This window comes from Mesoplodon mirus (assembly GCF_964341445.2).
Source record: "Mesoplodon mirus genome assembly, chromosome: 11".
Classification (NCBI taxonomy): Eukaryota; Metazoa; Chordata; class Mammalia; order Artiodactyla; family Ziphiidae; genus Mesoplodon; species Mesoplodon mirus.
In genome coordinates, this window is record NC_138987.1 from 101,006,028 (window position 1) to 101,032,441 (window position 26,414).

General features: G+C 54.0%; 1 protein-coding gene across 5 annotated transcripts in view; it reads left to right on the top strand.

Moving 5' to 3' along the window:
* Positions 1 to 9,531, top strand: part of ERC1 (ELKS/RAB6-interacting/CAST family member 1) — a 388,985-nt gene extending 379,454 nt beyond the window's left edge. For all 5 annotated transcript variants that reach the window (XM_082635263.1, XM_082635267.1, XM_082635264.1 and 2 more), the window contains exon 19: positions 5,984 to 9,531. In XM_082635263.1, coding sequence (XP_082491389.1) covers positions 5,984 to 6,121 — 138 coding nt within the window. In that variant the 3' untranslated portion in view covers positions 6,122 to 9,531. The remainder of the gene's footprint in view (positions 1 to 5,983) is intronic.
* The last annotated feature ends 16,883 nt before the right edge of the window (positions 9,532 to 26,414 follow it).

A 26,414-nucleotide genomic window follows, 5' to 3' on the forward strand; every position in this document is an offset into this window, starting at 1 on the left:
GGTTGAGAGTCCGCCTGCCAATGCAGGGGACGTGGGTTTGTGCCCCGGTCCGGGAAGATCCCACATGCTGCGGAGCGGCTGGGCCCGTGAGCCATGGCCGCTGAGCCTGGGCATCCGGAGCCTGTGCTCCACAACGGGAGAGGCCAAAACAGTGAGAGGCCCGCGTACCACGAAAAAAAAAAAAAGAAAGTAAGCAAGAAGACAGTATTTTTCACTGTGGTACTTGCAGTGGTGGAACTGGCCTGCCAGTATTAGAAAGCAGAGACTAGGATATGGAAGATCTCGTTGGATTACTCAGTCATATTTATATCCACCAAATTTGGATTTGTAGCTTTAACAAGGAAGGGAAGAGGGACAGCGAAGGATATGATTCACTGTGGCTGAGATGTGATCAGCATTTCCATTAAATCCCAAATAGCACACGTGTGTGCGTTTTGGGAAATTCTTCCCTGGTGTGAAGTCCAAGGAGCCCTTTCTTTGGGGAGGTGGTGAGGGATGGATAGGCAGACCTGAGGGTGGGGCAGGGGCGGGGACAGGAATATCTTGAGTGAGATCTGATAAATTAAGTTTCAGAAGCTGGAATATACCTTTCCCACTTCATCCATGGGACCTGCCACATCTGAAACCATGCAGAAACTTCCTTTTTTACACGCGCTGTGCATGCTAATGAAACATTTTAAAATCACGAGGTACTAATCCATCTCAAGATTTGTTTTCCCACCTGTGCTGTATAATACAGCTGTCTAAAGCTGCTCGTTTGGTTTCCTCACGTTGCCTCTCTTTCCTAAGTGGCCTGAAGTTTTAACCACATGTTCCCGACACATTCGGTGCTCCTTGGACTTCAGGATGACTAAAGCTTTGCATTTCAAAGTCAAAACAAAAATCCTCATTTAAAAAGTAATTCCAGTTTCACAAGAAAGGTTGATCTTTGAGAGTTCTTTTCAAGACAGGAAATGTTAGCCTATAATGGATCAAGTGCCAGTGAAGTCTCTCCCTGCTCAGCCGTGCCCATGTTTAATGCTGCTTCCAGATAAAGTGCAAACCAGCCGTAACCCCTGGAGACAGAGGAAGGCCTGCGGGATGGAGAGTGGCTCCCGCCAATGAAGGAACACTGCCTTCTCTCAACTTTTGATTCTTCTGACCCTGTCTGTGTTTAAACACCTTTTCCTAGGCAGACCATTCATTAGATGTTGGAAAAAGCATAGCCTTACGTCGACCTCTGCTTTGTCCCCTGGTCTTCTTCCATCACTTCTGGCTCTGCGTCCCCCTCCAGGGCTGTCACCCTTCCCACCTCTGCTTCGCCCCTGATGTCTGTGGGTCATAATCACATTCCCGCTCTCGGTCTCCACCCCTCCGGGGCTCCTGTGTATTTCCTCTAACCCCGCCTCCTAGCCGTACCTGCTGTCGCTCTCTTAACTTACGCCAGTTTGTCTCTGCTGTTCTGGTAAAGAGGTGCTCGCTTCACTGAGAGCGTGGAGTGGCCTGGGGGGTCCTGGGGGCAGTGCCTGCGCCTGGCCGGCCTGGGGACACCTGGCGCTGCTTCTGCAGAGACCCAAACCTCGGGGACCAACCAAGCGCATCTCCTCCTCCTCCGCGCCTGGTCAGCTCGTACTGTTTGTCTGTTTGGAGTGACCCTTTCTCCTGTCCTCTAACATCTACTGCCAACTCCCCTTTCTACCCAAGCTGAGGGCCGTAGCGCTCATTCATTCCTCTCTGTGGCCTTTACAGCACTTTGCATGCAGGACTCAGGCAGTATGCTTTTACAGTTTTTTTGAGATATAATTCACACATCATACAATCCACCCGTTTACAACGTACAATGTAATAGGTTTAGTATGTTCTCAGACTTGTGCGACCATTACCACAATCAGCTTTCTAACATTTTCATCATTCCCTCTGATCACCCCGTCCCACCCTAGCCCTGGGCAACCACTGATCCGCTTTCTAACTCTGGATTTGCCTTGTCTGGACATTTCATAAAAATGGAATCATACAGTGTGATCTTCTGTGACTGGCTTCTTTCAGTCCAGATAATGTGTTCATGGTTCATATTGTAGCATGTATCAGAACTGCCTTCCTTTTCATGGGCAAATCAGTCAATACTTTTTGAATGAATGTTTTTACATTTCTATTTTTTATATAAATTTATTTCATTTATTTATTTATTTATTTTTGGCTGCGCTGGGTCTTCATTGCTGCGCGCAGGCTTTTCTCTGGTTGCGGTGAGCAGGGGCTACTCTTCGTTGTGGTGCCCGGGCTTCTCGTTGCGGTGGCTTCTCTTGTTGCGGAGCACGGGCTCTAGGCATGTGGGCTCAGTAGTTGTGGCACACGGGCTCAGTAGTTGTGGCTTGCGGGCTCTATAGCACAGGCTCAGTAGCTGTGGCGCACAGGCTTAGCTGGTCCGCGGCATGTGGGATCTTGCTGGACCAGGGCTCGAACCCATGTCCCCTGCATTGGCAGGCGGATTCTTAACCACTGCGCCACCAGTGAAGCCCCAGTATAATTTTTAAATTTAGATCTTTAGCCAGTTTTAAATTATGTTTACGTATGACATGAGTAGGAATCTAACCACAACTGGGCCAAGTTTTCCTAATACAATTCACTGATTTCAAATGCATCTTGATCATATTCCAAATCCCACTGATCTAATTTTATCAATATAATACTCTTCTAATTAGTGTGCTTTTATACTGTTTTATAATCTGGTAGGGCAAGTCCTACATCATTTTTCTTCCTTTATAATGTTTTCTTGGCTCTTTTTATATATTTAAACGTCAGGATAAATTTTAGAATCAGTTACCAAGGTTCAGAAAGAGCCTTTGGGATTTGGTTTGGAAATTATTTAGAGCATATTTTTAGGTGAAAACAAAATCAGCGTATATATAATCTATATAATATCATTGCCATTTTGTTTCTAAAATTACATGTATGTATAATAAAACAAAGTCTCAAGGAATATGTGACTATATAGAAGTGGTTATCTCCTGATGCTAATATTATAGGTGATTTTGGGGGGTGCCTTTTTTTTCTAAATTTTCTACAATGCATGTGTAATACTTTTTAAATCAGAAAAATAAAACCCTTGAAAAAATGTTGTTAAACTAAAATATATTCATTAGTAACTTCATGATTATCAACTTAACAGAACCCAAATTAGAATAAAAAATATTTTATGGGCAATAGCTACATGACTTGTGAAGATTCCTGGCTCAGAATGTAAACCAAAGTTGTCCAGAGAATTCCTGGGAAGGATTAAGGTAAGAAACTGAAGCAGTACAACCTCAGAACCTCCTCACTTACTTCAGCTGGTTGAAGAGGCCTGAGAGCTGCAGCATTTTCACCGAGCAGTATTTCTGGGTTACGGCCTGTGCAGCCGTGTTCACAAGGCCCCTTGCCTCCCTGGTTTCCCTGTTTCAGAGACTCTTATTCATACGATGCAGCCAGAGCTTGAGGTACACCAAGACTTCGTGTGGTCTGAATCTGGCCCTTGCACGTCCTGGTCTTTTAGCAACGTTTAACAGAAAGAAGACTGCCAAATCTGTTCCCAGCTCTTTGCTATATTGATGTTTGAAAAAGCAGCGTAGTCATTCTTGGCTCAGAGCATCTAGATTCTGTCAACAGTGTAATTGAAACTTGGATTCTTTTTGCATTTTAATCTACATGCTCTTTTCTGGGTAATCTTATCTGTTTAATAAAAACAGTAACAATAACGACAACAACATCTAACATTTCCCAAGCATTTTCTGTGTGTCTGGCATTGTACTGTACTTTATATGACTATCTCATTAAGTCATTAAAACAACCCTATAAATATTATTGCCTCTTTTTACAGATGAGGAAACTGAGGCTCCAAGGGGTCCAGGTCATACAGACTAATAATCGGCAGAGCTGGCATTGAGTCCCAGGCAGCCTAACTCCAGAGCCTACGTTTTTAACTACACTTTAAACTCAATTTATATATATATATATATTTTTTAGTTTTGGCTGTGTTGGGTCTTTGTTGCTGCGTGTGGGCTTTCTCTAGTTGTGGCGAGCGGGGGCTATTCTTTGTTGCGGTGCGCGAGCTTCTCACTGCGGCGGCTTCTTTCGTTGCAGAGCGCGGGCTCTAGGTGCGTGGGCTTCAGTAATTGTGGCTCACGGGCTCAGTAGTTGTGGCTCGCGGGCTTAGTTGCTCCGCAGCATGTGGGATCTTCCCGGACCAGGGCTCGAACCAGCGCCACCAGGGAAGCCCCTAAACTCAAGTTTTAATTTACTTCCTCTCCTAAAACCTGCTCCGCCTCCTGTAGTTTCAGTCTTATTTGTCTGCCTCTCTGTTCTCTCTCACGTAACCCTGCCTCCCGCCAGTCCTGCCTTCGGAAGATCTCCCACCCACCTGGTCCCCCCATGTTCCTGGGCCCACCTTAGGTCTAGTCCTGCTTCACTCTACCCGGGCTCGTGACAGTAACCTCCCTCGACATGTCCCTCCTTCCACTCAGGCTGACGTGCTTTATCTTCCTCGTGTCTTCTGAGAAAGCGAAGCTGATCGCGTCGCTCTGCCGTTTTAAAGGTCTCGGACTTGCTGCTGCTGGTGTCGTCCTTGTTGCTCTAACCAGATGAAGTCTGAGCCCCGTAGCTCTGTGTGTGCTGTCTGGCCCCAGTGTGTCCCTTCAGCTTCACCTCTGTCGTTGCGCACCCAGCCCCCTACCTGATGCTGCAGCTGCAGGGGAAGCTCACTCTCCCTAGGTCTGCACCAAGCCCCAAGGTGGCTCTGTGCGTCTGCACTTGCTTTATTGCTTGACCGCCTCTTCTGTCTCTGATCTCCTGGGCACGCTCCTGTTCGGGAACATCTCGGACCCCTCCAGGGTGAAGCGGACATCCTCCTGACTCCCCCGAAGCGTGTTCAGGCCTCGGTCGTGGCCCTTTCCCTGCTGGGTCATAATCATCTGTGTACGTGCAGATCCGTTCGTCTTTCAGCACCTAGCACATAGTAGGCCCTCAGTACATGCTGGTTCGGGGCCTCAAGGAATGTCAGAGAGTGTTTAAAACAATAGGAAATATACTTGTAAACAAACAGAGGACTGGCGTGTCTCTCTTTGGCTCAGTCAGCAAGGGAGTGGCACGTGGCCAGTGGGGGAAGCCCCGCTCACGCAGGGAGCAGGGTGCAAGATGAAGATCCTGCCTGATCACGCGTGTACCCCTCCCTCTCCTGGGCCTGTGAGTGATGGTGTCGCCCAGTGGGAGGATACTCCCGGAGTGCGAGCCCTGGGGTGGGAGCCCAGCTCTGCAGGTCACCTTCTCGGGGCCTCGGACCAGTCACTAACCTTCGTTTTCAGGAAGAGACATTTGATATTTACTTTTACACTTTCCTGATTGTTAATTTTGACACAGGAAGACTTCACATAGAAACTGCCTCTTTTTTGTCATTTCTCTTTTCTTTTTTAGCTTTATTGAGCAAAAATTGACAAAATTGTAATATATTCAAGGTATATACCCTGATGGTGTGATGTACACAGACATCACGAAGGGATTCTCCATCCTTTCGGTCGAGTTATTAACACATACGTCATCTCACGATTTCCTTTTTTTCTGTATGAGAACACTTAAGTCCTGCTCTCTTAGCGGAGTTCAAGTCTGCAGCACAGTGTTACGGAGTCTAGTCATTATGTTGTACCTTAGACCTCAGACCTCATTCATCTCATAACTGAAAGTTTGTGCCCTTTCACCACCCGCTGCCATTTCTCACACCCCCCCCCCCAGCCCCTGGCAACTACTGTTCTACTCTCTGTGTCTCTGAATTTGATTTGACTTTTTTTCCCCCAGATTCCACATATAAGTGACACCACCACGCAGTATGTATCTTTCTCTGTCTGGCTTCTTTCACTGAGCACAATGCCCTCCAGTTTTATCCACGTTGCACGTGTCATCTCTTTGTTGGTGAACAATCGTTCTTAACTCAGTGCCAATAGGGTTGTTTTCTTTTATCTGAATCCATCTCTCCTTGCAGCTTCAGCACGAGTTAGAGAAGGGAGAGCGGGACAGCTCAGAGCTACAGGAGTTTGCCAACGCCATCCTGCAGCAGATCGCAGACCACTGCCCCGACATCCTGGAGCAGGTGGTCAGCGCCCTGGAGGAGTCATCGTGACCGTCTCCGTGGGGAGCGGCCAGCCCAGTACCATAGCCCGCTCGATGAGCCCAGGAGCCGAGGAGGGAGAAGTACGAGGAGGGGGCGCTCAGACGGCTCTTGGCAGCCAACACACACTCCAGACTCTGCCCTGTCTTGGTTAGTCCCGCGAGTGTGGCTCCAGCACCGTTTCTGCGTCTGTCTTCCTATCTTCCGCTGTTGTCTCTGCGCTAATTGTCCTGCTGTCCAGGGTGGGTGAGTGGCCGAGCCTCTGTGGAGAGCTGCCATCCAGCCATCAGCAGTGACACCGTGGACGCGGGCGGCTGTGCCCTGACAGAGGGACACGGGGGAGAGCCCTCCTCCCTTCTGTGCGTGGCGTGCGGACTAAGTCTGGACTCTGCAGAGCTCAGCTCACTGAGAGACGCCTTCCCTGCAGACCAGGGTGCCGTGCGTTCTGACGTCACAACAGGTGCTTTCTCGTAAAAGGGTGAAAAAGACGAGAAACAATCTCAAAAAGAGTATTAGAAAAAGAGACGGTGGGGAGAGAGAACAGGGACAGAGAGCCGACCGACTCTGCTCTTTCCCATCCGTCCTGGTTACTCTCCACGAGGGCCGTCTGTGCGGGACGGCGGGCAGGCTGCGCCGGGGCTCGGAGATCCTGGCCTCCGTGCCTCACTGGCCCCTGCGCTTCTCCTGGCCTCTGGGCCGAGTCCCTCTTGTTGAGGACCTTTGGCTTGGTGTGTCAGAGCACATCTGTCACTGAAAGAGAAGAGGGCAGTGTGGTCACCCCCGCAGCTCTGCTTCTGTGGAAGGCGACCGGTCCTCGGGGTCAGGCCGGCTTCTCCCAAACACCTCCCTCGTCAGCAGTCTAGGGCCCACGGGGTGCTTCTGCGTCACCCCACCGCCCGCGCTCCACGCTCAGGGGGCCCAGCCTCCCCCCTTCAGCTTTCCTCCTGATCCAGAGCTTCTGCTTCGGATGAGTGTTTCTCATCCCACACGCATCCCTTCCCCCTTTCTTTCATTCGGATAACCGTTATGAAGTGCCTACTGTGTGCAAGTCGCTGTCGGGCACCCATCCTGGAAGAAAGCCTCTGCAGGGAGGGAGGGCAGTCGAGGATTCTGTGAGACCCACCTGGTCAAGTCAGAACAGTAAGAGGCATACCCTTCCCCTCCCCCATCTTAATAGAAGGTATCTTTTCCAGGAAAATCTTCCACAAATCAGCACTTCTCGTTATAATGGGATTTATGGGTCTTGGTGGGCAGAAGGCTGAGTCACTTACTCGCCTGCAGGATCCCATCTGGTGACTCGGGATTCAGGGTTTTGTCCCCCGAGAGAGTGTACTGTTTAATGGGCTGCAGCGGTGGATGGTGTTTTCTCTACACGTCCAGGAGCACCTTGTCGAACTCGGCCAGGTCCATGTTGCAAATCACAAAATTGACCCCAAAGTTGCAAATCCCGTGGAAGGTATTGACATCTTCCCCAGGCGTGGATAATGGCAGCCTTAAATACCAGGCACCAAGAAGTAGGTCACTTCACCCAGCTCTGTAGCCCCTTGACCACCTCTCTGGCCAGACACCCACCAGACACTCACATCCTGGTAAGAGTTGCTGGGCTCCATGGGTCTGTCTTGCGTTTTCTCCTTTCCCCCCGACGCCAAGTTCTCCGATGCTGCCTGTTAGGCCCTCACAGCCGTCAGTCCTGTATCTTCCCGCCAGCAGCCCGTGACTGTACCATTAACTTATATGGTCACATCTCCAGCGGCCCTGACTCCCTGCCGTAAAACAAGCTCTCCCTGTGAGAAGCTGTCGGGTGCTCCTTACCGAAGGTTTAAATGGACTCTGCTCATAAATTTCTTACTGAGATGCTTCCTGATAGCCAGGCTGGCCAGAGAGGGGGTGCAGCGGAGGTTAGACAGCAAGTGGTGGCCGTTTGTGGTCAATTACCTCAATCCCATTTGTTTATGGCACTGTCCATAAATCATGTAGAAAGCCCCCAGTATTTTAGGGCTGGAGTCGGAATCTCATGCTGTCCACCACAGAGCAAGAACTGCAGTAGAAAGACACCCTCCCCGGGACCACAGCAAACAGGGAACAGGAACAGAGGCCACGTGCAGAGCAGCGGCGGGCCTGGCCGGCTTCTCTCTAGCTGGTCTCCCGGGTCCTGCTGATTCCACGTCACCCGTCAGATTCCATCCCTGCCACCTGCCCTCCTGCCTGCTCTCCTTCCTGTGGCTTCCCCTCCAGAGCCTTATGGGATTCCTCTGGGCAAGTGCTTCTGAGAAGAACAGTTTCTGGGCAGACGCCATCTGTCTGTCTCTGAACCATAGCGGGACTCTGCTCGGTGCATCTTGGGTGGTCATCCTAGCATCTCAAATGGTTCTAGGGGCTGTTTGGTCCTGGATGAAAGTCGGCTCTGGTTAAAGTTTAATAGTGAACAAGGACCTGCCTTTATACCACAGGCAAAGTTAACATAGTTTTTTAGCATTTAGAGTGTCTTACTAAGTTCAGGTCATTCGTTGAGCCAACATTTGCTAAATGCACAATTCCCATCACATGAGATCTGTCATTCCGTGACCTCTTATGATATTCATGGTTTCACAAGTTCATGCAGCTGCTACCGAAGATCTGTAACCTTGAAAACTCACTGCGGGTTACCTGTGATGTCCACCAAACTCCTCCATCCCATTGGCAAGTCTCGTTCCCCGTAGCACCTGAAGCTCTGTACCCAGATCAAAGTCATCATGAAGGGGGAAGCAAGAGGAAGAGTGGGTGTCATCTGCCCTGGGGCTCAGGACACAAGAAGGACAATGCGACCGTCTCCTCTTCCCATGTACCTCCATCGCAGGCATTCACTGAGCTCTTGATGCAGTGTCTGGACTGAGATTTGCAAGGACTTGGATACCGTTTGAAATGGAGAAGATTTTAAGTGGGCTTTAACATGTGAAGAGATGTGAATGGGAATCCCCAAATCCATCTCGGCTCTAACCTTGACCGTGTACCTTACCATCTGAAGGCTCCTCTCTTCCTGACACTTGGGCTTTAGAAATACTAGTGAAGCAGACGGGACCTGAGGCACCTCCAGTGTGGATGGCGGCAACGGGGCTCTGCCCTTTGTGTCCATAAAGGTCTGTTGGGTTTTCCGCAGGAGCCACAGGCTCACCCGCTCCTCAGAGGGAGAGGAGAAGAGGAAGTCGTCTCCGAGTTTTGGCCGATGGCTGATGGTCAGGATCGGCGTTGGGATTTGCTGCTGTGTAAGCACAGGCCCACGGGTGGCCTCGGGGCCTTTGAGGCAAGAGCAGGGGAGGAGGGCGTGGCCATGCAGATGTGGCCCTCGAGTGTTTTTTCCCCGAGTCCCCACAGACCCTGTGTCCCGCCCCCGCAGCTTCATGCCCCACCGGCGGGAGCCCAGGGCTGCGGGAGGAGAGGGGAGGGGAGGGCGCGGGGGGCAGGGGGTGTGTGGCTGGGGGCCGGGGGGCTGCGTGGGGGCAGGCAGCTGGGCCGAGCAGACCTGGGCGCACCCGCACTGCCGGCCCCGGCTTCTTGGCAGGGACGCACCGTCAAAGAAGTGTCTTCAGAGGAATCTGGTGTTTCCCCCACGTGAACTAAGGGAATATTTGGGCAAGAAGAAAACATCCAGGGGAATCCTTCTGAACAAAATGGCTGTCTTACTCTTTTTAAGCAAAAACTTTCCAAACTTTTTAGTGTCAAAACTGTAACCAAGTGTCTCCTGGGTTTTTCCAGTGTGTTTGGCGAGTGCTGTGACCCTGTTGTAGGTATTTCTCCTCCTGACTCTTGGGGGAGAGATGGTTTTAGGGATTGATTTGGGGGCAGTGGGTTTTTGTCCCACACCCACCTCCTCTTTTGTTTCTCTGCTTGTCGATGTTGTCTATGTGGTTCAGAGAATTGGGGTGGTTACCTTGTGTCCATTGTTGAGATTATTAAGATATTACAAAGTAGTTGTAGGACTGAAAAATTAAAGAGCTGTGTTTTAAAAAATCCCACCAACCTCATGTTAATAAAGGAATTCAAGCTATGGGGCAGCCAGGCTCCTTCCACACCCCCCGAGTTGGCTGGGATGGCAGCTGAGCTGGCCTCTGGGGAAACACGGTGGCCGTGGTCCAGGCAGGCGACCACCCAGGGAAGGAGGCAACCGCTGAGTTAGGGGAACAGGCTCCTGGGCCCCGGTTTGCCCATCCACCTTCAGGACCTCTGTGGGGTGTTTCCAGATCTGTGAGCCCACACTGGCCGCAGCCCCGTGTGCCGGATGCTGTGTGGTCACCTGGGCCTGGCGCCGGACCTCTTCCTGCCCACTTGGTGCTATATCTTCCGGTGGCCCATCCAAGACGGGCCGAGCCCCGGCCAGCCTGGAGCCTATGATCTGGATGGGTGAGTCCTCCTCAGAGCCCAGTTCCTTTGGCTTCAGTCCCTGGATCCTTTCCCTGAAAGCTTTTTAGACCCCAGGTCTCCCAGGCCCAGGCCGTCCGTCTGGGCCCTAGCAGTAGCCTGGCCAGGAAAGGAAGTGGCCCCTGCCAAAGCCAGCGAGCCCCCACCCCGGGCTGGGGCAGCCCCCCACCCTCCCACAGCAGTATTGTGCTCCACCTCTGCACGGTGGACCCCTGGGGGCGGCCCAGGGCCTTCGAGCCCAGCGGGTGTGCAGGGGGTGGACTCCTGAGACGGCTCCTGCTGCTCCAGAGAGAGAGCTGCCCTTTGATGAGGCCCCAGGGCGCCGGGCACTGACCCCCTGTAGCTTGAGTTCCTTCTGGCAACAGTAGCGGCCGAGGGGTGGGGTCTGTGAGCAAACGCACCGCTGCCTTCAGCTGTGCACCTGCCCCGTCGCGTGGCTGACACAATCATGACGTTACAGAGAAACTGAGTTAGAGTCGAATCTGCCTTGATAATTATTGTAAACACTTTGTTCGTTTTTTTCTTTTTTATTCACAAACTAAATCCATCAGGAAATTATAAAGTTATTTAAAAATCACGTGCTGTGTCTTTCTTTGAGCCTCATGCAGTCTTCTCATCCAAGTGGAATGTGTCCTCAGATGCTTGCAAAGCAGGAGAGGCCCGTGGTCCCCACGAGGTCATCCCCACTCGGGGTACCAGGGATGCCCGGGTCAGGGGAGGGAGGGAGGAAGAGTGGACAGCACCCTGGCCCTGACGCGGAGAAGGGGGTGCCCCTCTGGGTGCCCCCCTGGACTCCAGCTTGGCAACCCCCTCATTGTGTTTTACAGTCCGCACACCAAGGCCCAAGCCCCTGTCCCCGATTCAGCTCTGACGGTTCCAGAGCTTAGAACAAGTGCCCACAGGGCGGGCACGGCTTCAGAGGGCCTGGTTCAGGGGGTGCTGGAGCTCCCCTGGGGCGTGCGCCCATGTGTAGACTCAGAGGTGTGAGCTGCATCAGCCGACAGAAGGCGGGTACCAGGAGTACCAGGCTGCCGAGAGCATCTGCTCAGAAAATCTCCAGCTTTGGCATTTGTCTTGGGCCTGATGCTCAGGGAGGAATTATTCGGGGCACTCTGGTGAGAGTTGGTTTTCTGCTTCGCTTGTTTCTGTGTCTCCCCCACGGCGGGGCTGGCCTGCTCTCGTGCAGGTGCTGCTGACCCCCTACCCGGGTGTTGGCACTGGGGGCCGACTGCCGCCACCCCGTAGCCCTGCCACGCCCGGCTCTGCCCGGCCTCACCCCCTCCAGCCTGGGACGCAGCGCTGCTCACAGGGCTGAAGACCCGCTGCTGCCCGTCCTTCCCTTGTAAAGCGGGAACAGTTTCGCTGGCAGGACGTGGACTTTGCTGCACGAAATCACCAGCATGAGCAGATGTGTCCACAGCCAGCCGTCAGGTGGCAGTGGTCGCTGTCCCAGGGTTTTCCATTCATTCTGTCTCACTGCTTGTTGATGCACCCCGTGGTCACCAGCTCAGCTGCAGACAAAGGGATGCAGAGACCCCGAGGTTTAAGGAAAATACGTGAGAGGAGAAGTTTCAGTGGAGAATTCCATCCATTAACTTGTTTTTCTCTCTGGATCCGGAGAAGATTGCGATTATTTGGAGCATCTCGGGCTGACCCAAAGACAGTTAGGGGCTGGTTAGACCCTGGGGTGAGGGACCATTCTGAGGACGCTGGCTTGAGATCCACACGCTTTCCCACGTGTCCGGGGGGGACCCTGGACTCGCAGCCCGGAGCCTCGGCCGCCCTCGACCTCATCTCCCAACCTTCTCTAGGTCACAAGCTGTAACGGGGATAATGGATGATCATGTTTCACCTGTTTGAAAGCTGCTTTAAGACTGTGAAGCATAGAATTGCTTTCTTCACATCTGCGATTTGCTTTAAGATCATCCAGCCCGTGTGCCGTGGAGGCAGTGACGAGCAAGATGTGGACACAGGGAGACTGGCTGCGAGTCATTGTCCAAGCCGGGCGTTGGGCACCCAGCTCTTCACACTGCTCTGTCTACCGTGTGTGCCTTATTAAACATTCACACCCTGCAGCTGTGCTTGCCAGGAATCCCACACGGACCTTCCCCCAAGACCCCCGGATCCCTCACCGACGCTCAGCGGCTCAGCTTCGGGCTCCCAGGACCGTGGCCTGGGCGCCAGTTCAGGACTCGGCACATCACGTGTTTGTCTCGTGGCACCTTTGTAGCCGTCGCGTGTGGTAGGTCCTCTTGCCCCATTTCACAGATGAGCCCAGGGCGGCCACACAGCTTTCCCAGGGCCGTGCCCTCGTCCATGGCGGGGCTCTGTCTCCAGAGCTATGCCCTCCACCCCCGTCAGTGGCCACCTCTCTGGGCGCGCGGGGTCCACGGGGGCGGGGTGGGGAGGGGAGATGGGCAGAGGAGGGCAGGCCGTGCTCTTCACAGGCCTCAAGTTTGACCTTGGAAGACAGTTTTGCCAGCAGAGGGGTTCAAGGATAAGGGGGAGGCAGGAAGGGACACGGGCGAGTGGTCTGGTGTCCCCAGGGCAAGGTCCCTCACTCGGCTGGAGGGCACGGCGGGGCCCAAGGTCAGTGCCCGGAGGCCTGCGATGCCCTGGAGAGGAAGGCCTGCTAGGGAGTGTGGCACACGCGCCCAGGTCCCCCCTGCAGCCACTGCGGGGAGCTGACCGGGGAAAGGCAGCTGGGTGTCTGGACTGGGAGGGAGCGGTCCGCCAGCCCGAGGCTGTGGGACGCACTGGGAGGAGGCTGGGCCCGGGTCCTGGTTACACAGCAGGGAGTGAGGGGCCTGGGGGTTGACCCCTGTCGGTGTCCCCAGCCTCCCTCCCTGTTCTCTGAGTGGCTCGTGGCCAGTCCAGGGCTCAGAGCCAGGGAGGGCCTGAGGATGTGGGGACACCTCCCCTGGCCGGAGGGTTTGGGGCATCGAGGCCAGCAGGGGTTCAGAGGGTAGAGGGGAGCCACGCTCTCACCAGCAGGAACCGGGCAGGGGGGCCCCCGGGGGCCTGGGCCCGGAGGGACGCCCTGCCTTCCCGCTGCCATCCACACGGCGCCTGGCACCTGTTGCCCACCCTGGGCGTCCCCAGGCTGCCTGTGCCTGAAGGGACATGCTCCGCGGTCCCGGGAGGGCGAGGACAGCATCCACCCATGAATTTATTTCTCAGGATTCCCGTCGGGCTTTGGCGGGAAGCTGCGGCATCCCCGCCCGGAGCTTGGCTGGGCAGTGGGCGGCCTCCCGATCACGATGGCAGGGCCTCCACGCCCGGCCAGCTCGAGGAGGAGGGTGGCTGGAGGGCTCGGTCAGGCTCTCCTTGGGTTGTCACCATAGTGTGGACGTCAGGATGAGCCACCTGATGCTTTAGGGAAAAAGAAAACTCGAGTAGCCACTCAGCCTTCCTGTCCAGGGGGCCATCGAGGGACCGAGTCTCCAGGCTGCCTGGCCCCTCCCCACGCTTGGCCTCTGTGGGGCCTGCAGAGGTACAGGGAGCAGTATCCCCACCCTGCTGGACGGGCGGGCAACCAGAGCAAAGTAGGGCTTGGCCCGTGGGGCCCTTGGCCATGAGCGGGAAGGCCAGTGGGCCAGGAGTAGACAGACGGGGTCCCCCTCCGGTCTGTACTGCAGGTCGGGTGTGTGGCCCTGGAGAGTCCACCTGGCTTCCCTCACCTTCAGTTTCCTCATTTTTAAAATAGAGATAAGGATGTCCACGCCCACAGATGGGGGACGCGGGACCTGGAGTGGGAAGTCTCCTGTTGGGGGTCACAGGCCTCTTCACCTGCCCTGTTCCAGGCCCCCCCATCCTGGCTGCAGTGCCCTCCCCCAGGGACATCGATGCCAACAGTCATGTTGCTTCCGCTGTAGAGGGAAAAACCCAGATGCCAACACGCCGGCCTCATCAGCCGCGGCCATGCTCTCCTCCCACAGGGACAGGCTCCTGAACGCGGACTTTGTCCGCCCAGCCTGTTAGTCACAGTGGCAAAATGGACCTGGGAGACTGGAGCCTGATGCCGGGTACTTGAGCCAGGACGTCACGCCGTGGGGTCCAGCCCGCAGCCCCCGACGTGGACCAGAACCTGTGGGAGGTGCAGTGTCCCCATCCAAGACCAGCTCGGGGGGTGGGGGGACAGCTGACCCCTGCTCCCCAGCCCAGGCCTGTGGCTGGAAGGCCCCCGAGGGCAGGCGGGCGGCTGCTCCTTCTCTGGGGCCCCTGCATGCAGTGGCGCATACTTGTGCTCACACTGGGACTGCTGTGCACTCGGCAGCCTCCCACGAGCCTTGACTCCAGGACCGTCCCACAGCGGGCCCGGTTCCGGCCCGTGTGGCTGGAAGTGTACTGGCCAGGTGGCTGTCAGGAGGAGGCCTCCCCTGAGGGCCAGCCTGGGGGGACCCTGTCTGCCCACGACCCGGTCACAATCCTGCCTCCAGGCTGGGAGGGGGGCGGCTGGGACTGAGCCTGGAGCCCGGGACCTGGCTGAGGGTCTTGCTGTGGCCTCACCATCGGCTCCCCTGGGATCGGGTCCTCTGGGGCCTTGAGATTTTCCTTTCTTTCCAGCAGCTTCTGAGCAGTCTGACGAGGCTCCTTCCTACGTCGCCGACCACAGGGGGCAGAGACACAGAGCCTAAGGCAGGTGTTGCTTCTTCAGAGGAGGGTCTTCGTGCTGAAGGCTCGTTTGATGTTTGGGGAAGTTGCAGGGACTGCGGTGGCAGCCAGTCTCTCTAAAGGTTCCTCCCCTCCCCCTGAGCGTGTGCTTGTGGATGTGCGTGTGCGTGTGTGTATGGACAGCCACACAACCGAACTGCATGTTCACACGCACACGTACCCACAGGCTTTGGCCCAGAGGGTCTCCCTGACATGAAGGAAATGAGTAAACAACTTCCACATTTTTGTTCCCCTCGGAGGCTTGCAAAGAAGGTGTTAAGAGTGCAAGATTTAAATCATAAACTTTATTAAAAGCCAAACAGCCCAACGTGTAGCTGTTGCCAACTTGGACCATGTCTGGGGCGAGGCTCCTGAGCTGATCCAGAAGGCATCAGAGCGGGAGGACGCGGCCGGGCAGGAGCGTGGGGCGGCCTGCGTGCCGGGATTCTCCCCTCCGCGCGCCCTCACGCTCCCTCCTTAGCCTCCCGGACTCAGAGCCCCAGCTGTGGGCAGCCGGGCGGCTTGCTGGGCACTCTCCTGGCCCGACGCCGGGGTTCACGTCTGTGTCTCACCAGCTCTTCCGGGGGCCCCTGTGAGGTCTGTGTCCAGATTTGCATCAGTCGCCGTTGCCGGGGGTGACTCGTGGCCCCCCGTGAGTTTAAGAAACGAGACTGAGAAGGGAGTTACTTGTAGAGCACATGCGGTGCCCTCGGTCGCCCGGCTGCAAGCGGAGGGCAGGAAGGGGCTGCTGATTAAGTGCCTGCGATGAGCTGGACGCCAAGCCAGCCCTGCCCACGCGACCGACTGGGGTCCCGTCTGCATTTCAGAGAGATGCGGCTCACATCTGTTCTCTCATCAGTGTACCCTCTGCATACAAGAGCGTCCGGAGCATCCTAGGTGCTCAATAAAAACGCACTCCACGAATGGATGGGAAGGAATCAGAGCTCAGAGCGGGATGCCGCGTACACGGGCTCACGCTGTCCGGCTGCGGCCAGCTGGGTAGACCCCCGGGCTGCCCGGCCCCCGGCCTGGCTCCACCTCTCCTGCCTTAAAGGCTCTCCTGCCTCTTCTCTGGGTATAGCTTGTGGGGCTCTTTCAAAGGTACCGGCAAGTGATACGGCCATTCCCTCCGAAATTAAACTAAACTAACTACCAGGTGACCTGGCAGCTCTACTTCTGGGTCTAACCCCAGACAGCTGAGGGTCTTAAAGAGATGCCTGTACACGCATGTTCATGGCAGCATATTCACAAAAGCCAAAAGGTGGAAGCGATACAAGTGTCCATGGATGGATGAACAGATGAAACAAAGTATCCATAAGATGGAATGTTATTCAGCCTTAAAAAAAAAAAAGAAAGAAAAGAAATCCTGACACAGGATACAACATGGAGGAGACTTGAAGACATTATGCTAAGTGATTAAGCCAGACCCAAAAGGACAAATATTGTGTGATTCCTCTTATGGAGGTCCCTAGAATAGGCAAATTCACAGGAACAGAAAGTAGGAGCGTGGTTGTCAGCGGCTGGAGGAGGGGGATGGGAAGTTAGTGTTTACCAGGGACAGTCTCAGTTTGGGAAGATGAAAAAGTTCTGGATGTGAGCCGTGGTGATGGTCACACAACAACGTGAATGTACTTAATGCCACTGAATTATGCACTAAAAAATGGTTAAAATGGTAACATTTATGTTATGTAAATTTTATCACAATAAAAAAATTAATTAAAAAATAAATACAAACAATGTAGAATGGAGTTTTTGTTGCGGATGACATGAAACTTTTGAGCGTAGATTGTGGTGATGATTATTCAACATTGTGAATTCAGTGTCACTGCATTGTGTACTTACCAATAGTTAAAATCATAAATGTTCTGTTATATGTTTTTTTGCGGTACGCGGGCCTCTCACTGTTGTGGCCTCTCCCGTTGCGGAGCACAGGCTCCGGACGCGCAGGCTCAGTGGCCATGGCTCACGGGCCCAGCCTCTCCACGGCATGTGGGATCTTCCCGGACCGGGGCACGAACCCGCGTCCCCTGCATCGGCAGGTGGACTCTCAACCACTGCGCCACCAGGGAAGCCCTGTTATATGTTTTTTGTCACACACACAAAAATTTTTTTAATTTTAAAGGCTGCTCCACACCAGATCCCTGCAGTCTTGGGCACTGCTTTGGTCACTGTTGCTCCCTTGCCTAGAATCTCTCAAGGTTCCTCTTAGCCCAGGATGAAGCCTGAGCCAGTCCGCCCGGCACCAAGGCCTGTCCACTGCCCGGTCATTGCTCATTGGCTCCCCGGCACCAGCCTCCCCGGGGCCTCCCCGCTCCCTTGCTCAGCCCCGACCCCGGTTCAGGGCCAGTGTCCCTGAAACATTGACAGTGTCCTGGCAGCTCCTTGCTGGCCCATCCCAGACGCACCCTCCCTGTAGCCCCAGGCTGTCCAGTCATCCTTTTGCCTCCCTCTGCTCTGCCCTAAAAGGACACCTGCATGCTTCCTCTGCTTTCCAAACAGGGAACAGGGCATAAGAAGGTTGAGTAAACTACCTTTTATGAGATTTGTTTGGTTTAGAGCAGAAACCCTGTGAGGAATTCACTTTATATCGGAAGTAGAGAGAAGCTGCTTTCTATTAAGGGGTTGCCCAAACTCCCCTCTTATTACAGGATCCCCTGGACTACACACAGCCCCTCGCACTCTTGGGGCCACCAGTTCTATCTTTGAACAGATTTTCATGTTAGGAAATTCTTCCTTGTAGACTTGTGGGTGATGAGAGCTGCAAAGGATCTTAAAAACAATCCTGTCCGGTCTCTTCATTTTAAACAGAAGGAGGTCTGGAAACACTAAGCCTGCCGGTCGTGGTCCCATGGCCACTCGGGGGCAGGCCCAGATCCCCACCCTGCAGGCCGTGCCCCCTCCAGCACCGCACTCGAGCCCCCTGCACTAGGGCCCCAGCCCCGCCTGAATCACACGGCAGCTACAGCTCTTTCCCGCCGTGGCCCCAGCTCAGGGCGTGTCTTCCCCAAGGTCCGCCTGAGAGCTGGTTGACTGGAGGCCAGGCACAGGCTGAACCTGGATCCATCTCCAGCCCTTCCTACTTCAGCAAGAATCGGTCTGTGCTACCAGAAGCAGCAAAGGTCAATGCTGTTTACTCCGACCAGGCACGGGCACCCCACTGATGCCACCCATGGAGGCGGCATCTCACATTTTGTTTAATAAATAAATCCAGCATCCAGCGGAGACGGCAGAGACAGTTGATGCTTCCAAACTATAGCGCTCACTGGGATTCTCAAATTGCCAGCAACTGCAAAGTGTAGATGTGAACCTTGGGGATGAGATGGGGGTTCACCTACTCCCCACTGTGGAGCCAGAAACTATAGCTGCTACCTACGTTTGTACCAAATTTAATTGCTGTATCTGACAAAAACACCAACACATACTCAACTTCACGCACAGCCTCTGAAACGGCTTGAGAAAAACCCCAAATAACTTGGAAGTAACTTTCAAACAGAACTTTTCAACCCAACTACAAGGCTTATGGAGCAGACTTTCAAAGGAGCTATCAAGATATCTGAGAAATGAGAAAACTCAAAACTACACTTTAAAATTTTGACTTCCTGCATGAAGAGAAGGAATGTCACAGACTATCCCTGATACTTTGGGGTGAGTGTGGGGTGACTGCCTGAGCGGAAGGGCTGGGGCACCCACACATGCATGGCACCTCCCACCCCCAGCAGATATCCCACCAGAAAGGAAAATGAGTCTAATCTGGGATGATTTATTTTTAGTGAACCCATGTTGTGTCCTCGTACTGAATAATTTCTGTTCAAAGTGTGTCCAGAAACACTTTAATAACTGCCTCTAAATGTTTTGCTGGAAGATTAACATTAATTAAAAAATAGGGCTTCCCTGGTGGCGCAGTGCTTGAGAGTCCACCTGCCGATGCAGGAGACACGGGTTCGTGCCCCGGTCCGGGAATATCCCACATGCCGCGGAGCGGCTGGGCCCGTGAGCCATGGCCGCTGAGCCTGCGCGTCCGGGGCCTGTGCTCCGCAACGGGAGAGGCCACAACAGGAGAGGCCTGTGTACCGCAAAAAATAATAATAATAATAATAAAATTTTAAAAAGCAGTTGATGTTTGACCCCCCAGAGCAGATGTTGGCAATGTTCCTCTGTAGTGAGACAGACAGGCCAGCTTCATGGGTGTCACTCAGGACCCTGGGTTTAGAGGGGCCACCACACTCGTCCTCTGCTCTACTATGACCATCGTGGGATTCTTAACCATTTTTTAAAATAAATTTATTTATTTTATTTATTTATTTTTGGCTGCATTGGGTCTTTGTTGCTGTGCATGGGCTTTCTCTAGTTGTGGCGAGCGGGGGCTGCTCTTTGTTGCGGTGCACGGGCTTCTCATTGTGATGGCTTCTCTTGTTGCAGAGCACGGGCTCAGTAGTTGTGGCACACAGGCTTAGCTGCTCTGTGGCACGTGGGATCATCCCAGACCAGGGCTCGAACCCGTGTCCCCTGCATTGGCAGGCGGATTCTTAACCACTGTGCCACCAGGGAAGTCCCTTAACTACTTTTTTAAATGAGGGCCCCATTCTTTCATTTTGTAGGAAGTCTTGATGGTAGGCTTTGCCGTCCATACAGTCTCTGCTTGGCTGTGGATAAAAGTGTGTCTTCTGATGAAACTCTATTTGTAGACGCTGAAGTTCAAATTTCATCTAATTTTCACGTGTCATGTAATATTATTCTTTAAAAAATTTTTTTCCAACCACTTTAAAATGTAGACGCTGTTCTTAGCTTGCAGATCATGCAAAAACAGGCAGTGGGCTGGATCTGGCCCCTGAGGTGTGGTCTGCCGACCCCCAACCAGGGCATGCCGGAATTTTCCTCTTGTCACAATTCTGGACCGGGGCCGGGTTCCAGGGGTTGTTAGGGCTTGGTCTGTACGGGTGGTGCCCGAGCGCCACCTGCAGTGTGGGTGCAGGAGTGGGTGTTACCAGTGACGGAGCTGTGCGTCTACATTGCATGCAGCGGGTGCTGTGTCAGGGGCACAGGAGGTCAGGCCTGAACCCAGGGGTGAAGGTGCGCGTCCAGCAAGGGGGTGAGGGGGGCTCGTGGTTCGTGGCTGCTTTAAAGCTGCGTCCTGGGCTCGGGGCCAGGAGAGCAGGAACTGGGCGGCTGAGGGACCCGCCATCGGGTGGCAAAGGTAAGACCAACCTATAGACACGCGGTTCCTATCAGCACGAGGCCACCGTGGCACGTTCACAATCACTCGTCGGACGAGCGCACCCAGAGCACCCGCCCTGTGCCAGGGAGACGCACATTCTTGAGGGTGAAGCACGGGGACACCCTGGGTGCTGGGGAGGCAGGTCGGGGAAGAGGATGGATCCTAGACGAGCTGAGAGCTGTGAAAGGACCGTGGGCGTCCGCGTGGGACCACCAGCTCTTTCAGCGAGAGGGCACTTGGAGCAACGGGAAGAAACAGGGACATTCCTTGAGGGGACAGCCAAGCACCAGGCCGAGATCAGCCTTCAGTCAGGGCCCCCTGGGCTGATGGCTGGAGAGCGTGGTGGCAAAGGGGGCGTTTAGAGGACATGAGACTTCAGGAGGCAGGGACACCAGCCAGCTCACACGATGACATCCAACAGGAACCCAAGGGGATGAACTGCTCAGTCCGAGATGGAGCTTGTTTCCGGGGTGACGGCCACTGTGGCAAACCCGCCACTTCCTCGGTCCTCTTCTGTCTCAAAGGCTGCCTGACGATGCTTCCACTCCCCAGAGATGGCACACAGACTTGGTCTGAAGCACAATTCCTCCACTTTGGGCCCTGGTGTCCTTGTCCCTAAAATGGGACAAGACAGACTTCATGGGACCACAGGGGTGGCTGGACCAGATGATCCATGGACAGAGCCTGGCTGGCATCAACGCCCCACTGCACTTACTTCCCTTTATCCCTTGTCCCTTGAGGTGAGTGGAATTTTTTTCCTAGTCTTTTGAAAAATAATGATTATGGAGTCATAAGAAGTTAGAAAAATAGTACAGAAAGGTCCTCATACCCTTCATCCAGTTTGTGCCAATGGTCACATCTCACACAGCAGGTCAAAACCGGGAAACTGACGGTACAGCCTACAGACCTTCCTTACTCAGGTGTCACCGGTGTACTCGGGCTGTGTATGTGCGTGTGCACGTGTGTGCTCCTGCAATTTCATTGTGTGTGTAGTTGGTCAAGATATGGAATAGTTCCTTGGCCACAAAGGTCACCCTCGTGCTCCCTCCGTAGCCTGGCCCACCCTTCTGCTCCCATCTCATTGTTTCAAGACTGTCGCATAAATGGAATCACACGGTCTGTAACCTTTTTTTGTTTGTTTGTTTGTTGCGGTACGCAGGCCTCTCACTGCCGTGGCCTCTCCCGTTGCGGAGCACAGGGTCCGGACGCGCAGGCTCAGCAGCCATGGCTCATGGGCCCAGCCGCTCCACGGCATGTGGGATCTTCCCGGACCAGGGCACGAACCCGTGTCCCCCGCATTGGCAGGCGGACTCTCAACCACTGCGCCACCGGGGAAGCCCCTCGGTCTGTAACCTTTGAGAATGGCTTTTCTCAGGAGAATGTCTTTGAGATCCACCCTGATTGTTGCACGGATCAGTGTTGGTCCCTTTTGGTCGCTGAGTGGTATGGACGGGCCACGTTTTGTTCACACACTGACCTGTTGAGGGACATGTGGGCCGTTTCCAAGTCTGGGCTGTTACAAATAGAGCTGCTGTGAACTTCCAGGTACAGGTTCTGTGGGAGTGCAAGTTTTCATTTCTCTGGGATAAAGGCCCAGGTGTGCGAATGCCAGATTGTACGGTGCGTGTATGTTTAGTTTTTAAAGAAACTGCCAGACTCTTTTCCAGAGTGGCTGCACCATTTTGCATTCCCACTGGCAACTTATGGGAGAGCCAGCTTCCCACAGCCTCACCAGGGTTTGGTGTTGTCGCTCTGTGCATTTTAGCTCTTCTCGTGGGTCTGGGGTGACACCTCACCGGGGATTTCACTGGCGTGTTCCTAGTGGCTGGTGATGAGCACGCTGATTTTTGTATGATGTTGAGGCTCACATTTTCAACCTATGGGTGCCCAGTGGCCCCAGCACCCCTTGCTGAAAAGACTGTTCGTCCCACTACCACATGTAGAATGGATGGCTGGTGGGAAGCAGCTGCATAGCACAGGGAGATCAGCTCAGTGCTTTGTGACCACCTAGAGGGGTGGGATAGGGAGGGTGGGAGGGAGACGCAAGAGGGAGGAGATATGGGGACATATGTATATGTATAACTGATTCACTTTGTTACACAGCAGAAGCTAACGCACCATTGTAGAGCAATTATACTGCAATAAATATGTTGGGAAAAAAAAAAAGACTGAACTGCTGGGGACAACCATCCCCCCATTGAACTGCTTTTGCAGCTTTGTCAACAGCATTTGGGGATGTTTGTGTGGGTCTGTTCCCAGGCTCCGTACCCTGTTCCACTGGTCTGTCTGTCCTTCCATTAAGCCATGCTGCCTTGATTACTCCAACTATATTGTAAGTTTTCACATCAGATACAGGAATCCTTCCCAATTTATTCTTCCAAACTGAGTGGATTTTAAGACAGTATTCCCCCTAGATTCCATTCTAGGCTGAGACAAGCCCAGGAAATTTCAGCACAAATTGGGTGATTTGGGAAATTTTTTAGAACTCTGGAAAAAGGTGTGTTTATCCCCACAGGAATGGATGGACACATTTCCTCTTTTTCTTTTCTTGTTTTTTTTTTCTTATTATGGTAAAATATAAATAACATTAAATTTACCATTTTAACCATTTCTAAGTGTCCAGTTCAATAGTGTTAAGTACATTCACACTGTAGTGCAATCATCCGTCTCCAGAACTTTTTCATCTTCCCCACCTGAAGCTCCGTCCCCACTAAACAGTAAAGACTCCTGCCGCCCCTCCCCCAGCCCCTGGTAAGCACTATTCTGCTTTTTGTCTCTATGTATTTGACTCTTCTCGGTGCCCTCACATAAGTGGAGTCACACAATATTTGTCCTTTTGTGTCTGGCTTATGTCACTGAGCACAGCGACTTCAACTTTCATCCATGCTGTAGCGTGAGTCAAATTTTCTTTCCTTTTTAAGACTGAATAATGTTCCACTGGGTGTGTCTACGCGTTGTGTTTATCCCTCCGTCAGTCAGTGGATGTCTGAGCTGTTCCCACCCCTCTGCTCTTGTGAACTCAGGGTCCTGATGCATCTTCTCAATTCCTGGGTTCACGCCCAGGAGTGCACCGGCCTCTCCTATGGCAGACTCTGGACTTGTTCAAACCTCTGCTTCCTTCCCTCCTCCCGTTGAGACCCCAGGGGCCACCGGCAAGGGGGTCCACGGGGCCACCAGGGGGAGCCTCCCACCCTGGGATCCAGTGGGTCTTTGCTTTCTTTGCAGCCTCCGGCTGGTGGGGCAGGAGGGGACACAGCGCACAGGAAGCAGCAGCCTCCCGCTGCTCGGGCCTGACCCGGCCTGAGCAGCTTGGCAGGTAGCGCTCGTTCCCCGGAGCTCCAGGTACCGCCCCAGAATTGTTTTATTAAAAGCATCATGTCTCCAGCCCTAGGGGCCAGAGAACTGCCCTTTTTCTTGGTTTGGGGGAAATTGGTTTCCTGCCTCCTTGTGAGCTTGAACAGATTACGCAGAAAAGCACTTTATCGTCTGCATTTCTCCCACGGTCTCCAGCCCAGCCCGCCCCCCCCCCACCGCTATTTATAGAACTGGGCCAGCGTGACTCCCGCCCCTGAGTGATGGTGGGCGTGAGATGGAGACCTGGGGTGTTTGGGGCGGAGTTTGGAGAAGCCTCTGTCTCCACATTGGCTCTTGTACACCTGGGGACAGGTGAGGCCTGACCTGGGTCCCCCTGGCCTCGCTGGGTCTCAGCATTCTCACCTGCAAGATGGGACGACAAGGGTGCTGTCCTCAGAGCGCCGTCAGGAGGGTCACATTCCTCAGCTCGCGGTTCGTGCTCCATTAGGACTGGTCAGCGCTGTTCTGACGCTGTTACAATATAATCTCTGGACCGAGCAGGTGTCCCTGCACACATTTCCTGGCACCACATACTAGTGGAAAATCCATAAAAGCTAACAGTTATCCCTGTGACATGGTGTAACTGATAAAGCACCCTCACTCGTTGCCATGGGAACTATCCTAATCTGGAAGGTTTTCCCAAGAGCTGGGCTCCAGGGTCTGCGCTTCCCAAACAGTGGTTCTTATGCTGGAGAGGGTGTTCCCTCCCCGACCACCGCACCAGGGCCCCGAGGAAGGTGGAGGGACACCCAGGGGGCTACTGGAGGGCGAGGAGGCCTGGCCGGGCCAGGGCTGCAAGCAGGTGAACGTCTCCCTTGGTTAGGAACACGGCCCAGGTGGTTCCTTCCTCCTGTTGGCTGCCCTGGGCAATGAGCAGACGGGTAGTGCCCTGGGGCTGCCCCACAGCTTGTCCATAGCTGAGCGTTTGCCTGTGGCTTCAGCTGCTCAAAACATCCTTTATTGCTACCAGCCCGCCAGCCCCTCCCGAGCCCACTGAGACGGGAAAGAAAGTCAGACTGGGCTCTGCGGTTAAAGCTGGGCCCCGGCGTGGGGCTGGGCTGGGGCGATGGGGCTGTCCGTGCGGAACAGGACAGGATGCACCATCTTCAGCACTGTCGGTCTCAGGACCACCTCTCGGTAGCAGGGAATCTGGAGGCCAGTCCTGGGCAGTGAGGGGCCTCCTTGTCACCCCTCCCTCACTGGGGGTGACGGTCTTCCCTCGGCCCCCAGGGGACAAGGCTGAGAGTTCACTCTTCTGTTTCAAGCAGTGAGGACTCCACTCGGCTGGTGGGGACCCTCCAGCCCATGGCGTTGGCGGCTGAACCAAGGCCCTCCCAGCACGCCCGCCGGCTGCCCACTCTCGCCCCCCTCGGGCCACCCCTGCTCAGGCCCCCCAGCTCCGGCCCTCCCTCCCCTCCTCCGGCAGCTCTGAGCCAACTCCTCCCCAGAGAGAAACACCCCTCCCTCCCTCTCTCTGGCCCAACTGCCAACCGCCTGATTCATCTCTGTCTCCCCACATCAAAGGCTCTCGGGCCAGGGCTTGGCCCTAAGTCAAAACGTACGTGCTTCATAGCCGGGGCAAGAGTGTCCTCTGTTTGTCCAGGTCGCTGTCATAGCGGCCACGCTCAGGGTTCTCTAAGTGCAGAGGGAGAGGCTTTTAGAATATTGATGGTGACCAGGTCGGGTCTGAACCTTTAACTGTTAGAATGAAGGCATCTTTGAAACACACACTCAAAACCCATCCCAGCGGGTGAAATTCCTGGGGACCCTGGATTGCCAGGCCTGGGTTTCGATGACCTGGGCCTTCTCTGTCAGCTTCCGGAGACCGTGTCCCTGTCACTCACTGCAAACCCAGGTGGACATTTAAACTGAAAAGCTGAGCGAGCAGCTCCTGGCTGCCTGCCACCAGCTGGGACAGGGGGAGCCCTGACAGAGCCTTGGGGAGCGAACTGGAGGTGGGCGGCCGCCTGGGTGTTGAGATCTGAAGGTACTGGGAAGGCTCCCAGCGTCCCACCTACCCCCAGGGCCCTGAAGCATCTCCTCCATCCAGATGCCGCGGTGCCTGAAATTCCACCCCTGGAGAATCTGCTGTGGGTCTGGTAGCTCTTCTGTTTCCAGAAATTCCTGCTTAAAATGCACCCCAGATGGCAGCCCACGAATGAAATCAGCCGACGGGATACAGGTGTGGTTACCAGGCTACAAGAAAGGCAAAAAGGAAATGAAGCAGGGCTGGGGGGAGGAGGGGCGGTTAGGAGTTTGATAAAGGAGGGGGTGAGGTCACTAGCCAGCACTTTCCCCTCCTGGGCAGTCACCTCCCACTCTGTTCTCTCCTTATCAGTTTCCCTCCCACCCACTCAGGTTTGGGAAACACGGGTCAGCCCCTCCAGCCCACCAACAAGTCTCTCAAAGCCAACGGCATTTATATGTTTCTTCTCTTAGAATCAGAGGTGTTTAAGGCCCATGGTTGAAACTTGAAAGGAATCACTGAATATAATTTCAGTCTCTTTGCTCATCATCTTTCTCTCTCACTGTCTTCATAGCCAGAGCATGAAGTCTCAAGAAGGGCCTCTAGGAAGGCAGAATCCCCAGAGTCTAATTAGCGTTGAAGCTGATTGCTGTTTCCTGTGACTTGTTTTCATTGATCATCCTGTTTAAGGACATCCAGGGTTAGTGCAGGTGCTGAACTTA